The sequence below is a fragment of the Poecilia reticulata genome, chromosome 13, assembly GCF_904066995.2.
Source record: "Poecilia reticulata chromosome 13, P_reticulata-male-v2, whole genome shotgun sequence".
NCBI classification, from domain to species: Eukaryota; Metazoa; Chordata; class Actinopteri; order Cyprinodontiformes; family Poeciliidae; genus Poecilia; species Poecilia reticulata.
The window spans coordinates 23,903,314-23,918,046 of NC_088842.1; the positions used below are offsets into that span (position 1 = coordinate 23,903,314).

General features: G+C 37.7%; 1 protein-coding gene across 4 annotated transcripts; it reads right to left on the reverse strand.

Annotated features, from left to right (window-relative positions):
- Positions 1–638: 638 nt before the first annotated feature.
- Positions 639–11,586, reverse strand: LOC108166809 (uncharacterized). Of its 4 annotated transcripts, XM_081615019.1 has the most exons (5): positions 11,460–11,560; positions 7,046–7,140; positions 6,481–6,610; positions 4,283–4,388; positions 639–2,376 (listed from the first exon to the last, which is right to left on the reverse strand). In XM_081615019.1, the coding sequence occupies exon 5, from the start codon at positions 2,363–2,365 to the stop codon at positions 1,094–1,096; it is 1,272 nt and encodes a 423-aa protein (XP_081471145.1). In that variant the 5' UTR covers positions 2,366–2,376; positions 4,283–4,388; positions 6,481–6,610; positions 7,046–7,140; positions 11,460–11,560; the 3' UTR covers positions 639–1,093. The 4 variants fall into 4 exon arrangements, with proteins under 4 accessions (XP_081471145.1, XP_081471144.1, XP_081471141.1 ...); XM_081615018.1 differs by lacking the exon at positions 4,283–4,388 and having other exon boundaries at positions 11,508–11,586; XM_081615015.1 differs by lacking the exon at positions 4,283–4,388 and having other exon boundaries at positions 11,460–11,559.
- Between the last annotated feature and the right edge of the window lie 3,147 nt (positions 11,587–14,733).

Genomic DNA, 14,733 nt, shown 5'->3' on the forward strand with positions numbered 1-14,733 from the left:
AATGTTGCCTTTGTTTGGATTTCTTATTTAAATTTTCAAAAACCAGAATTCCTTTTGATGCACTTTTGGACTACATTACCAAGAAAGACTAAATTTGGAGAAGAAACAAACTTTTAAGAAGCCTTTCAGCTCTTCTAAATGTATGGCTTGATGACAGGACCAGCCACAACGGATAAGCTGCAATTTTGAGATATTTCTGACAAATTAATGCTCTTTACAGGAAGGATCAGAGCAGACTCTACCTGCTGAGTAGGTTGAGGTATTTTGGGGAACAGGAGACTCTCCTGAAGACCTTCTTTGGTTGTGGCATCATCTTATCTGCAGTAGAGAGGAAGTGGCTTTTTTTTTTTGTTTTGTTTAAGGGTTGCAACTAACTGCAGTTTAGTCACAAACAAATGTCTCAATAGCTCATAGATAGCTAGCTTCACATGTTTTATCTTAAAGGCAAAGTGCAGCTGAATTAGCCTCCAGGGATTTAATATGTAGGGGAATTTTCCCATTAATATAAATTTAATTGGCAAATAGTGACCTGTACTTGTTTAGTACTGGTCTTGTTTGGTCTAATCCAAGTTTAGATCCTTAAAAATCTGCAAACTAGGTTTTTAGATTCTGAAGCACAACAGACCCATGAAAGTAAATTTGCATTTTGTCACTTTACTTTATTGAACATATACAACAGGCAGAATCATCATCTAATAAAGCAGTTAACATGATTAGTAGCACAGCTGTCTTTGCAGCAATAACAAAAATGCAGTAAAGAAAATAAATGATTTATTAATAACAATTCAGTGAGAAATCATATTTCCAGCTATATAACAGAAAATGCCTAGTGTATTCAATAAAAATATTTATTAAAAAAATCAAACCAAAAGTGGAAGAGAAGCATCCAAAAAAGCACAAAAATAATCCTTAATAGCACCGACATTCTCCACAATAAACCCTACAACAATGTCATTTCAAAATCAATTTTCACTCTCTTTATTGTTTCATAAACTTCAACATACAACAGGATAATCTTTTTCTTTAAGAGTCTTCCATTTAAATATGATCCTCATTTCCTGTGCCTAAAATATCACAACTAGAATGTTTATCTTTAGTGAATTCTCATATGCTTGTTTAAACTTGATTTCTGGCTACATTGATAACCACAAACATCACAACTGAAAGGTTTTTCTCCAGTGTGGATTCTCATGTGTCTATTTAAATGTGATTTCTGGTTACATCTGTATCCACAAAGATCACAACTGAAAGGTTTATCCTCTGTGTGGATTCTCATGTGTCTATTTAAACTTGATTTTATGCTACATCTGTATCCACAAAGATTACAACTGAAAGGTTTATCCTCTGTGTGGATTCTCATGTGTACATTTAAATGTGATTTCTGGCTAAATCTGTATCCACAAAGATCACAACTGAAAGGTTTATCCTCTGTGTGAATTCTCATGTGTCTATTTAAATGTGATTTTTGGATACATTTGTATCCACAAAGATCACAACTGAAAGGTTTATCCTCTGTGTGGATTCTCATGTGTACATTCAAACTTGATTTCTGGCTACATCTGTATCCACAAAGATCACAACTGAAAGGTTTATCCTCTGTGTGAATTCTCATGTGTCTATTTAAATGTGATTTTTGGATACATCTGTATCCACAAAGATCACAACTGAAAGGTTTATCCTCTGTGTGAATTCTCATGTGTATATTTAAATCTGATTTTCTACTACATCTGTATCCACAAAGATCACAACTGAAAGGTTTCTCTCCTGTGTGGATTCTCATGTGTCTGTCTAAGTTTCTTCTGTTGCTAAATGTGTGTCCACACAATTTGCAGAGATGTTTATGTCCTGCTAGGGTTCTTGCATGTCTTTTTGATGTTGGATTTTTTTTACATGTTTCACCATTGTCATCACAGCTAAACTTCATTTCAACCTGAACTTTCCTCCTTGAGGTTTTCTTTGAAGTAAAGGATTTCATTTTATCCTCAGAGTTTGGAGAACCTTTAGTTGAATGGCTCACCTTGCTGTCATTTCCCATGTATTTACTATTTGTTCTGCAATCTAGCAATTGTTCAAGTTGACAGAAAACATTATTTGCATCATCTTCATCCTCCTTTTCATCCTCTTTCTTCTCCTCCTCAATGAGTTCAGTCTCTGATGAGTTGGAATAATCTCCATGATCTTGATTCCTCATAGGTTCTGCTGCTTCACAGTGATCTTCTGGTAACTCTCTGTGGTGCTGATGAAGGTGAGAAGACAGGAGAAACTCTTCATCATCCTCATTCATGGTTGATGGGAGAGACTCTGGACCTTGTTGGTCAAAACCTGGACCATGTTCTTCAGGAGCATCTCCTTTAAGCAGCAACATCTGCTGAGCATCTGCAGGAACCAATGAAGCAAATTATGTACATTATAAACCACTGCAGCTTTATATTCACATCAACATTACTAGTGTTACAAACCAACGTACATAAATGTTTGACTTTAGGTTGAACTGCGATGTTATTCGCTCTGAGGTTCACTATTAGAGCGATACCTGTTAAAATCAGTATTTTAAGCCTGGCTTTTTTATATAGCTAGTATGTCTCAAATATCTTACATCATCACATAATAAATAGCAATATTTTCAACTTTAATTTTTTTTTTTAACTAAAATTCAATGGGTTGGTGATCAGCCATCCTGATGCCATCTACCACCAGACTTAGTCTCTTTTATGGTGAAAACCCTGAATAAGGTCAACTATTGATTACTCATTAATCGATAATTTGCATCTGTAGCAGAAAGCCAAAGAAATGATAGCAGAGTTATTTAAATGGGACGTTTTTGTTGCTAGTTTTCACTTTTTTTACAATCTTGTTGCCAAAACATGTTCCTTTGTAACTTAAATTGATGGATGTTATCGTTGTGTTCATAAATTTAAATATAAACTTGTCTCTTTTGAAAAATGTGTCAACTTCTGTTTTATGCACATTACACAGACTTTAATAAATTGAAACCCAGAACAAAGAAAACAAATCACTTTGGTCTGATGACATGAAGATAATAAACTCATCAAAGTGACATTTTTGTGCCATTGATGCTCTGAATCAGATGTTTGATCTAACAGGGAATCAGGACAAAGTCACTCTGGCCTAAAGCTGTTTACAGTAATTTGCTTCATTTAGGAACTAGAGACAGTTTCTTAAGAGCTGGACTCTTTAAGTTCATGAAGCTGTTGTGATTGAATGCAGACTTCCCAGACCAAAGTGCCACGAAACCCAGTTCAGAGCTGATCAGGAAGAGAGTCTCACTATAACCATCATTTAAACACTTTGTTCAAACTGGGTGAAGATCAGAAAGATAACCGACGTCAACCCATAAAGCTGAAGTTGGTTTCCAATTCTAGCTTCCAATAGCGAAAGGGATTCCACCTAATTTTGATTATTTTCCTCTTCAAGGTGAATATATAAAACCTTGTTTGGGATTTGTGAAACATTTTTCTGATTTGTAAAAACTCAATAAAGTTCAATTTTCACCACTTTTGTTGCATCTGGATCATACCAGAACTGCTCCAGTTCCTAAAATACAACTCATAGACTCTTCAAACTTAGACTGGATTATTCTGCTATAATAGCAGAATATTTATCACCCTGTTTGGGATTTGTGAAACGTCTCTAAAGATCAGATTACTATTCACACTTGTTCCATACAGTTTTTTTCAAGTTCAATTCTAATCCAAAACCACTTTATGAATCCCAATGGGAAATTACATGTTGGTGTAACTCATTAATTCTTCAGAGTTATTATAGATGGTGAAGGCTGAAGGAAAGAAAGATCTTCAGCAGTGGTCTGTTAAGTGAAGTGAAGTTTCACAAATCAGAAAAAGGTTTCACAAATCCCAAACATAATTTTAAATATCCAGCTTGAAGAGAAGAATAATCCTGTCCAGATTTGAAAAAAGGGCAAAAGTTTCACAAATCACCAGTGGTGAGAAGTAACGAAGTACAAGTAATTGTACAGTACTTGTACTTCGTTACTAAGTACGAAGTACAAGTACTTCGTTACTGTACTTAAGTACAATTTTCGTGTATCTGTACTTTACTTAAGTAGATTTAATAATGGGTACTTTCTACTTTTACTCCACTACATTTTACAGTAAGTATCTGTACTTTCTACTTCACTACATTTCTACAAAAGTGTCGCGTTACTCGTTACATCCAAGTCGCGTTGAGCTTTTTTCCTTTAAAATGTGAAGTTCAGGGATTTAAGGCGGCGCCGTAAAATCCAAGCAATAACGTGACTTACGTGTCTGTTGTCACCCATCGGCTCCACCTTTACTCGCACGCGGAGCTCCAGACATGCGCAGTGGTTTCCTCTGAGCGGGAGGAGATGTCTGACTAATCGATAATAGCTGCATAAATCATAAGATATGGCGACATGTAAAATCAGCAGCGCTTCGCTTTCACAGACGGCGGGACTTCGTCCACCTTTTAGCGTCACTTGGAAGGAAAGCTTAAAGAAAGGTAAGATCTGTGGACGTGATGCTAGCAAAGTTAGCTGTAGACACATGTTGCATCTGCGGTGAAAAAAAGTTGTCACTCATGCGCCTAATTATTGTGTGTTGACTGAGGTGTCGCATTTATGGGACAACGCTGTGACCAAAGTCTGCAATATAGTGAGATAACATTCAGGAACGATCCGATTCTTCTGGACGGATCTTTACTAAGTCCTAAAGGACTGAAGCCTCACTGAGAGCCGTTCTTTGTTCTTGTGTACACTGCAGTAGCTATATATATATATATATATATATATATATATATATATATATATATATATATATATATATATATATATATATATATATATACACACACACACATTTATTTAATCGCTGAATAAGTAAAAGTTAAACGTATGAACACAGAGCATGCTCATTGCTCTCATCGATTGATTTCGTCTCCTGTCATGGTGGCAAACATCGCAGTGGGAGGGAGGATGAGAACAGTCATGGTGCTCCTTCTGCTTGGTTACTTGTTGCGCCGTTGGGTTGGACAGTGTTCATAGTTGAACGTTATTTACCGTTAATTACCATGTTTCAGTTGTGGTTTCTGACATGGGCAATATGGGCAACCGCCCAGGGCGTTATTTTTCTAGAGATGGCTGAAGACTTTTGCGGATTGTAGCAAAACAGAATGAAGTGAGTTTTAATTGATACTGGTTAAATATATTTCAGCTCTAAGTATTTAATATCTAGGTGTTTTTATGGGAATGTGGATCTTTCAGATCAATCTGAGAACCACTTTTGATAGGTAAACTTAATTTTATTGTGTCATTTAGCATGGAGAGCTGGTCTTGGTCTTGGGTACGGTGTTCTTGACTACAACTCTGCTACATGGCTCCTTGGTTGCATGTCCTCCCCCCACACACCTTCTTTCCATCTCCTTTCAGTTGGATTTATTTCTAAATAAATGTCACTAATGAAGTTCATGCTATGTTAGGACAGGAGACAAGATGTTTCCATCCCTGAAATTATGATTCATAGAATCACATATCTAAGTCTAAACTGTTACAGAGAATAAACACAATAAGAACATGTTTAATATGTTTAATCTGTGGTAGTGTTAATTAAAATGTCACATTTCTGATGTATTAAAATTAAATACGATTGGCACACTTAATGGTATTAGCAATTAGGTAATGCGTTCAGCAAGTACTTTTACTTTTAATACTAAAGTATTTTTAAAAGCCAGTACTTTTTTACTTTTACTTATGTACAAATGTTAATTTGGTAGTTTGACTTTTACTTGAGTACATTTTTGATTGTGTATTTGTACTAATACTTAAGTAAATTTTTTGAGTACTTTCTCCACCACTGCAAATCACAAACATGGTTATAAAGAAGAGGAGAATAATCTAGTCCAGATTGAAGTGTCTAGTAGTTTTTTATTTAGAGCAGATCTATGGAGATCCAGATGCAAAAAAATATTGAAAATCGAAAGTTCTTGATTTTTCACAAATCAGAAAAATGTTTCACAAATCCTAAACATGGTTTTAAATATTCAGCTTGAAGAGGGAGGAGAATAATCCAGTGCAAGTGTCTAGGTATAGTAGTTTTTAAATTAGAGTCGATTAAAGATGCAGAGGGTAGTGAAAAATTAGGTGGAATTGCCCTTTAGCTATTGGAAGCTAGAATTGGAAACCAACTTCAGCTTCGTCTTCAACCCTAAATGATGAGAGCTATCTAGAAAAAGAAAGCCAAAGACCTGAACATCATCTTCAATGGCCTTAGGAACCAGAGCTCCACTGAACCAAGAGCAGCAGAAAAGTTGAATATTTCAATGTTGAATCAGGTTTGATACATTTATTTGTGTTGGGATTCAGTCACTCTTCCAACAGATAGAAAGCTAATATGCTAACACAGACACAGTTTCTCAACTTTCTGTTAAGAAGATAAACCTCAGAAAGCTGCTCCTGAACCATTACTGATAAGAAAACCTACAAACCTAATCTATGCAGCAGGACTTTGGGGTTGAAATCAGCCTCCAGCGTTTTGCCTCGATGCTCCATTTCTTCTAATGGAGACCACAACCAGAGTGATGGGTGAACTGGTGGTGAGGTCAAGTTGTGGACCAGCTGAGAGAGACAAGAACCAGAAAATGAACGATGTTAAAAAGCTACAAATTATTGTAAAATACAATGTGATTCTTTAACTCATCTATTAGGATGTTTAGTTGGTCCTAGTTATCCTCACAGGACAATATCTGGGCTTTTTAATGTGCAGTATTGTACTTGTTACTTTTGTTCAAAAACCAGAATACAGACTTCTGCTAAACTTTAGTAACCAAAGATGAAATGTTGAAAGCTTTCAGAATAATAAAACCTAAAACCTAAAGCTGAAAAATACTAAATAAATCTGAGACAATATAACAGAAACATGGCATTGGCCTCTGACTGTACAAGCAATATACAAAGAGCCAACTTTTATAAAAGCAGTAATTTAAAGCGTGTGGAAGAACTTTATGCATTATTTCATCAAAGTTTTAATTCCACAGCAATATTTCAGCTCACCAGGACGCTGGAGTTCACAGATGCTCCCACAACTGATCCTCAGCAGGAAATGGCTGCTCTGCGCCGCACACTCAGCTCTTCTTCACCATCCGTTTCTGAAATAGAGAGATGGGACATTTGGAGCCAGGCTTCAAGGCATTGTTGAGAAACGAGATATTTACGGCCTGTTGCTCGTTGTCATCTCGTCTCCCGAGGTATGTTAATGTCATGTGTAAAAGTGAAACCATAGACAACAATCACTGTTCAACTTCACAATCAACCAGAATCAACCAGAATTTAACAATCAAATGCATAAGGTCACAAAAACAGCTCAACACGATCATCAGAAACCAATGCCGCAAAGAAGAAATTAATTACCTTAGAAAAATACAAAAAAAACGAAGACGTCCCTTCGGAGACTCTGCGTGTGTCAGTAAGACAGTTTCACCTCAGTGAAACTGTCTTACTGTTTCACTGTAAGACAACAGTGATGCGTTCTAACGTACCGGTTAAAGGTGGTCTCAAACAGCCTGTAATGTCGTGTTGCTGTTTGGACACCAGACACCATGCAGTTGGTACCAAGGCCCAGAGGCAAATCTAGCCGCTAAGGCAGTGGTCCCCAAACTACTGCCCGCGGGCCGGATCCGGCCCGAATCCACATTTGGTCCGGCCCCCTGAACAATACCAGAGAGCATTTAGATTTTTTTTCATATACCGTATTTTTCGTACAAGCCGTTTATATGTGGATTTTTCTTCAACCACCAGGGGGCTCTTTAGCAGGAAGTGAATCATTGGAAGTCTGGTTACTTGCACGCCAACATTGAGGCCACAAGCAGCAAAATGAGTAAGAAACAGATCAGATGTCTTTGGAAATTTTTTTTGCAAAGGGGAAAAGGCCCAGAGAAGAGACAGGAGAATGGATTTATCCCGGACCGGTAGGTGAGTCCCACATTACAAGCCCGCTCTGCGTAACATGCGGCGACCGGCTGCTAATGAGGCAATGAAGCTTCAAGCTGCTTTGCCACTTAGAGACTAAGCAGGCTGTGGATATAATCAACACTTTGGGTGTTATTGTCTCTCATCACTCCCAGATGGAACCGTCTCGTTGCAGAGAAACAAGCTCAGGGCTCCCGTTAGTCATTATCGTAAGTTAAAATTTTCATGAAAGTTAAATGTTCGTTTTTGTGGTGCTTCTGTTATTTCAAAGGGATATATAAACGTTACTATAGCGACCAGAGTCAGAGCGTTTGGGCAGTGGTCGAGAGGAGATGAGTAGAGCTTTTGAGTCTTAAGTCTGGTTTAGACGGAAAGATTTAAGATTGTTGGCTGATTCTCCAAACCTCTGTAACCACAGAGCTGATAAAAGTCCAACAGGTTCAATCGGTTCGTGTTCAGCTACACGGCACGAACCGATTCCAGTCACGAACATCCCCATTCCAGAGGATAATCCAGTAAAACCCCCAACATACCTTATGGGAATTTAGAATAAGCAAACACGGATGACAATGTAGAAGCAGTAGTGATAGTTTGTGGAGTCATTGTAAGAGATAAAAGATGTAACAAAAAGAAAAGGCGGTGGATAAATTTGCTGCACTATGATTTGGAGGTGAATGTTTTTTCATAGTTAAAATTTTTAACTGAATAAACAATAATGACCTTTTAGATTTTATAATAAACATTTCCACTTATCATCTCCGATATCCACCGGACTCTCAGTTGCGCAATATGTCAGCTGTTTGGGATTTCCCTCTGTTCTTACGTCACCGCGCTTTTTGATTGGCTACCTGTCACATTCAACAGGTCATATTCTCATTCCCAGTCAGGGAAAACCCCACAGGCTGCAATAAAAGGGCCAAGACAACCCAAACAGGGCATATTCAGTATTTAGTGGGAACAACAACATGCAGAAGCCTTATCTGACTGTTCACCCCCCTCTCCCTCCCGGGCCGCAGCAAAAATTTCCAAGTCTTGACGGTCCGCGGTAATAAACAGGTTGGGACCACTGATTTAGCACATGCTAGTAGCAGACACGAAGGATCGGCACTTTTACTGTTACCGTTCGGAAACTACCGTAATCAGTTCTCTTAAATCTAATCTTGGCAACTTTTTATTTTTTAACCATAATAAATGTGATATTCAATTGAGCTGTTATGACTCAAGTGTTGGCTGTCTGCCCCCCTCTGCTGCTGCTGCATCGTTGTGGAAAACCTGGAGCGGCAGAGATATCTGAGGCTTATATGTGTATGTTTACTGGTTCAAAAAAAAACTTTGGGGTTGTGGCTTATAGTTCAGAAATACGGACTATAATCCTTCCTGGATTTTTTTTGTGAAGAACACAGTGAGGGTTGTTTGGTTATTATTTATTTCCTGACTTGTTCTGTGAAGAACCCAGAGAAAGTTACTTGATTGTGCTTTCTGGAAAACAATACATTTTTACATTTAGGCACTCCTGCAATCGTCACACTTTTTCTGTTACAAACTGACTCCAGCCCCCAGCAGAGAAGGAAAAAGTTATGTGGCCATCACAGGAAAAAGTTTGGGGACCCCTGCGCTAAGGTATCATCCCTGCACACTTTCCCCGGGCACGAACAATAGATGTATTCATTTAATTCAGATTTTACTCAAGAAAGCCAAGGTTTATCAGCTATCTGTGTTTCTCATTTCAAACTGCCTCAAACTGATTCCTGAAACGCACAGAGCTCTCAAACAGCAGATTTTGACTATAAAAATTAGAACACGTTCTGATTAGTTTTCAACTCCTTTGGCAATAATGAACTATAACATTTCCAGATGAATATATGATTTATACATTCTTAAGAATGTGATCTAATATAAAAACTACTGATTAGACTAATTTTAATCAAATCGTGCTCATTATATCTAAGAAATATTGCCTACTGTTTAAGTTATGTATTGATTAAACCATGAGTCTAAAGGCAAGGCAACTTATTTATATAGCACCTTTCAGTCGAGGACAATTCAAAGTTAAAAACAACATACAAGAGAGGAAAAAAAAAATCAAGCAGATTAAAATTAGACGAAGTTGTTGAATTAAAATTACTTCTGACCACTCCCTGATGTTCCTGACCTCATAAGCATCAAAATTAACCAGGGTGCCAAAACTTTTATGAGGGTGTGAATACTTTTTAAAATGTTTATTTTGCTTAGTTTTATCATAGGAAGCTACCCTGAGACTCAAGTCCTAAGATTAACTTTTGTACAAAGTTATAACAAGCTTGCACCTTAAGGGTGCACATAGTTTCTTAAGCTTAGTGAAGCTCATACATATAAGCAAATAGAATTACTTTTAGCACCATATTAAAGAAATAACAAATTCAAGGGGTTGATACTTCTATTTGATACATACTTATTCAATAGCAGCCATGTGTGCAAAGAACAAATTGTCTCAATAAGCAAATTATCAGCAGACCCCAACAAGCAGAAGTGTCTGTACCTAAAAACCGTTTCAACAGGAAAGGCTTAGAGGCAGCTGAGGGCTGCAACAGGAAGAGAAAGCTGTCTAGCGTTTTTGGCCTGCAAAGTGACAGAGCGACAGTGTCTACATCTTTTTTCAAGCCTCGAGTATCTGTCTGTAGTGTTATGTGTTCAAATGTTGACCTTTTTCTGCTATATAAGTTGTGTCGTCTTTAACCTTGTTAAACGTGACCAGCCTTCGTGGCACTACGTGTAAATTATCTTTCATGTAGTAATGTGTGTACTTGAGACGTGCAAGCTGTTCATATGTCTTTTTATGGTTATTTTTGAGTTTTACAAAAAATATTAAAGGTCAGACGTATTTCAGTTCGACGTTTGGAGTTTTTTTGTTCGCTATCTGTTTAACTCAGTCCAGCACGCGCCTGTGTGAGGACAGAATAGTTAGCAGTAAAATATTAGACGTGTGACTATTCCAGAATTAAAACGACTTAAACAAAAAGATTTTGGTTCTATTTATGAAAGTAAACTGACAACAAAACAAAATGAAACGGTGGAGTACTCCCTATTTAAACCAGGAAAGGATTATTTTAGTAATATCAGAAATTGTGGAGTATGCACTATTTAGGTCAATATTATACAACCCAGAAATGGAATCAGAATTAGAATTAGAATAATACGAGCTTGGAATCCAGAAAAACTTAACAGGAACAGTACTGCTTAGTTTAGATTACTTTAACCCAGAAAAGGATTTAGATCAGTTACTCTTTAGCTTATTTTATCAGGAACTGTAGAGTTCTCACTATTTAGAAATGGTATTAGATACTTAGCAACCCTGAACAGGAGCACTTAGTTTACATACTTACCACATTAGATTAGTTTTCTTTCCTCTTTTTTTCTTTCCTTTGGTTTGTTATTTTGTTTGTATTTCCTTTTAACTCATGTAAAGCACTTTGAATTGCCTTGTTGCTGAAAATGTGCTATATAAATAAAATTACCTTACCTTACAAACAAGCGATATTCATGGAAATATTCCCGACAGACCGTTTACCTCATTCGAACCAACTTCCTGCCTCCCGCTGCCTCCTCAGCTCTCCGAGCTGTTCAGCAGAGGGAGGAAGTGCTGTGCTGAAGGCTCTGTGGTGCGCCTTCAAAATAAAAGCACGCGAGCAGAACATCCATCCATCCATCCATCCATCCATCCATCCATCCATCCATCCATCCATCCATCCATCCATCCATCCATCCATTTTCTTACACCCTTGTCCCTCAGTGGGGTCGGGAGGGGTGCTGGTGCCCATCTCCAGCTAGCGTACCGGGCGAGAGGCGGGGTCACCCTGGACAGGTCGCCAGTCTGTCGCAGGGCAACACAGAGACACACAGGACAAACAACCATGCACACACACACTCATACCTAGGGGCAATTTGGAGAGGCCAATTAACCTGACAGTCATGTTTTTGGGCCGTGGGAGGAAACCGGAGTACCCGGAGAAAACCCACGCATGCACAGGGAGAACATGCAAACTCCATGCAGAAAGACCGGCGCCGGGAAGCGAGCAGAACATTTCAAAATCAAATATTTTTCGCAACTGCAGTGAAATTATTGAGGTGGGAGCAGGGGGGACAAATGCGCCTTCCTCCAATATTGGGGGGGACACGTCCCCCCGTCGCCCTCCCCCGGTTCCTACACCTATGATCTTGAGGATTTCCTATAATATTAAAGAAGTATGAGGGGAATATTGCGTTCCTCTGGAGGACAGAGCTGATATGGATCCTGCAGCGCTGCTAGTCAGAAGTGCAGCAGCTCCTCTGGTGCCCTCTGCATGTCAAACTAGCTCCATAGCAGATACTTTGATGAATCACTTTAATAATTAGACTGGTGGAGGGTTTTTACATGATGACAATACCAGTTTTGTATCAAGAATATTTTACTTCGCCCTGTAAAGTAAAATACTTTACACTTGATCAAGGTGTAAAGATCAAGTCTTTACACCTTGATCTTTTTTTACCTTTTACAAAGTGAAACCAGACAACTAACAGGATGCATCTCAGAATGTGTTACAGTGATCAGTAAAATCTGTTCTTTTCCTGGCAGTTTCAGAAGATATCAGAAAAATTATAGCAATTTTTTTTCATTTGTTTCTCCATGGAACATTTTTTCCTGAAATGTGATGAAAACTCACCTTTACCAAAATAATCCAATGACGTACAAAAAGTCTGATCAAGTGTGCTTTTTGTTAAGCCTGTCGGACTATAGCCTAGTTTTCATTTTTGTTTTTCTCTCTTTTCTAAAAGAAGAAGCTGCTGTTAGGCAAATGAAAATGATCATTATTTTTGACAGGCTTGTTTTTCTGATTGTTCATGCAACACCTCTTTCTACCACTAGAGGCACTGAGGGAAAACCACAGACCTTCAACAGCTGGTCTGGCTTCCAAGAACAAATGTATTGGTTATAAATTATGTGCAAGTACACATTGTATAACTTATAAACATATAAGAAAACATTGAAAAAACATTGCGAAAAATACAATAGGAGTCTTTGTAAAAAGAAAAAAAAAGTATTTTTTTTAACTTTTTCATTGTTTCTATTGACAGACAACAGTACTATATAATTTTAAAACGGAAAGAAAAACATAATAGCTTCATTTTTTTATTGGTAGTAGGTGTTCTTTATCATGTAAGTTTTTCTTTTGCAGCAGCCTAATGAAATACATAATATATAAAAAATTAGTTTAGAAAGCATGTTGTCACATTTCCAGAGATTATTTTTATTTTATATTTTAAATTAGGATAAAAGCTGCTAATCTGCTGAAAGTTTAATTGATATATTTAGACGCACACCTTTTAGATTAAATACATTAAAATTCCTTGGAATTGGGGACACTCTACCATTTAAATTTTAAAAGATTAATTTTATTCCATTCCTTGATTTATGCCTGCAGACATTAGTTTGGTTCAGTTTACAGAGATTTCATTTGCCTGATTTTCATCTACTCACTCAAACTGTGTGTACGGTGGGCTAAATGAAAAGCATGTAATAAGATGAATAAAACTAAAAAATGTATGAGATAAATACATGAATATGGCAAAAATACCAGACAAGATCAGGAAAAAAAATAAGGTGAATTTAATTAACTGATTTTACAGTTTAATTGAGTATTGATATTGAGTAGAAACAAGCAATAAGTTATTTTGCAAAGTACAAAACCTGTTCTTTATTTAACAAGTGTAATACTAAAATTGTCCTGTCGGGTATTGATCAGCTGTAAATCTGCCGTGTTGCCTTCAGGTTGGCTCGTCCTGCTGTAATGTGAAACCTCAAGAGGGCAGCAGGGTCCATCTAATCAGACAATGCATCAGTCATCCTGCAATGGCTTCCAGGTTTCCACAGGAGACGGTCCTGGGAGGCGCTGCGAGTGAACAAAACACGGCGCAACATTCCACTCATTAGCGGTTCTCCACAGGGTGTGTTTCTTTCGAGGAGCCGGTGGCGCTCGCCGCTCCGTCTTGCAGCCAGATCAGCGTCCTGCTGCTTCCTGTGGAAACTGGAAACTGCCTCAGTGTTCTGTTGTTGAAGCGAGATTCCTGCTCGCAAAGTGGGACCACGGGAACAAACGTCAATGAAGTATTAGTAACTTCCTCCCCTGCTGTGGAGACAGCAGTTATTAATAGCCACGGCTATTTTCAGGCAGCACTTGTGAGATTTACTCACACCGAGGCCGGTGGGTTCTGAGTGGGATCTGATTACAGCCACTGATATATACGGCAGGATGAGGCTGTAAAATGAAGCACTCCTCGTCCTGCATGCACCTTTCAAGCTGCTCTGCAGAGCCCAGAGGTGGGATTAAATCATAGAGCGTCGACAAATTGTTTTTTTTCCCCTCCCAGGATTATTCCCTTAAAAAAAACCAGCTTTCTACAGAAGAAGATTAGAGCCAACATAAAACAAAGGGAATAAAAAATGACTTTTATCTCAGAATTCTAGTTTTCTGTGAAGTCAGAATTTTTTGGAATCTGACCTCACGTCAAAATTCTGACTTTTTTTTTGTTTTTTCTTTTTAATTCTGAATTTAAGCTTTTTTTATCCGTCAGCATTCTGCCTTTACGTTGGAATTCTACCTTTTTTCTCCTCAGAATTCAGATTTTTTTTCAGAATTTTTGCCTTTTATTTGTAGAATTCTGAATTTAATCTCAGAATTCTGAGTTTTTTTCAAAATTCTGTCTTTAAACTCAGCATTCTGACATTTCCCTCAGAATTCTAATTCTGTGTCAATCTA

Excerpts from the sequence above, each read along its gene's own strand:
- LOC108166809 (XM_081615018.1), bottom strand. The coding sequence starts at position 6,544 with ATGGAGCATCGAGGCAAAACGCTGGAGGCTGATTTCAACCCCAAAGTC. Across the intron at positions 2,377-6,480 it reads AGTCCTGCTGCATAGATTAG|ATGCTCAGCAGATGTTGCTG; the intron begins GTTTGTAGGTTT and ends TGGTTCCTGCAG.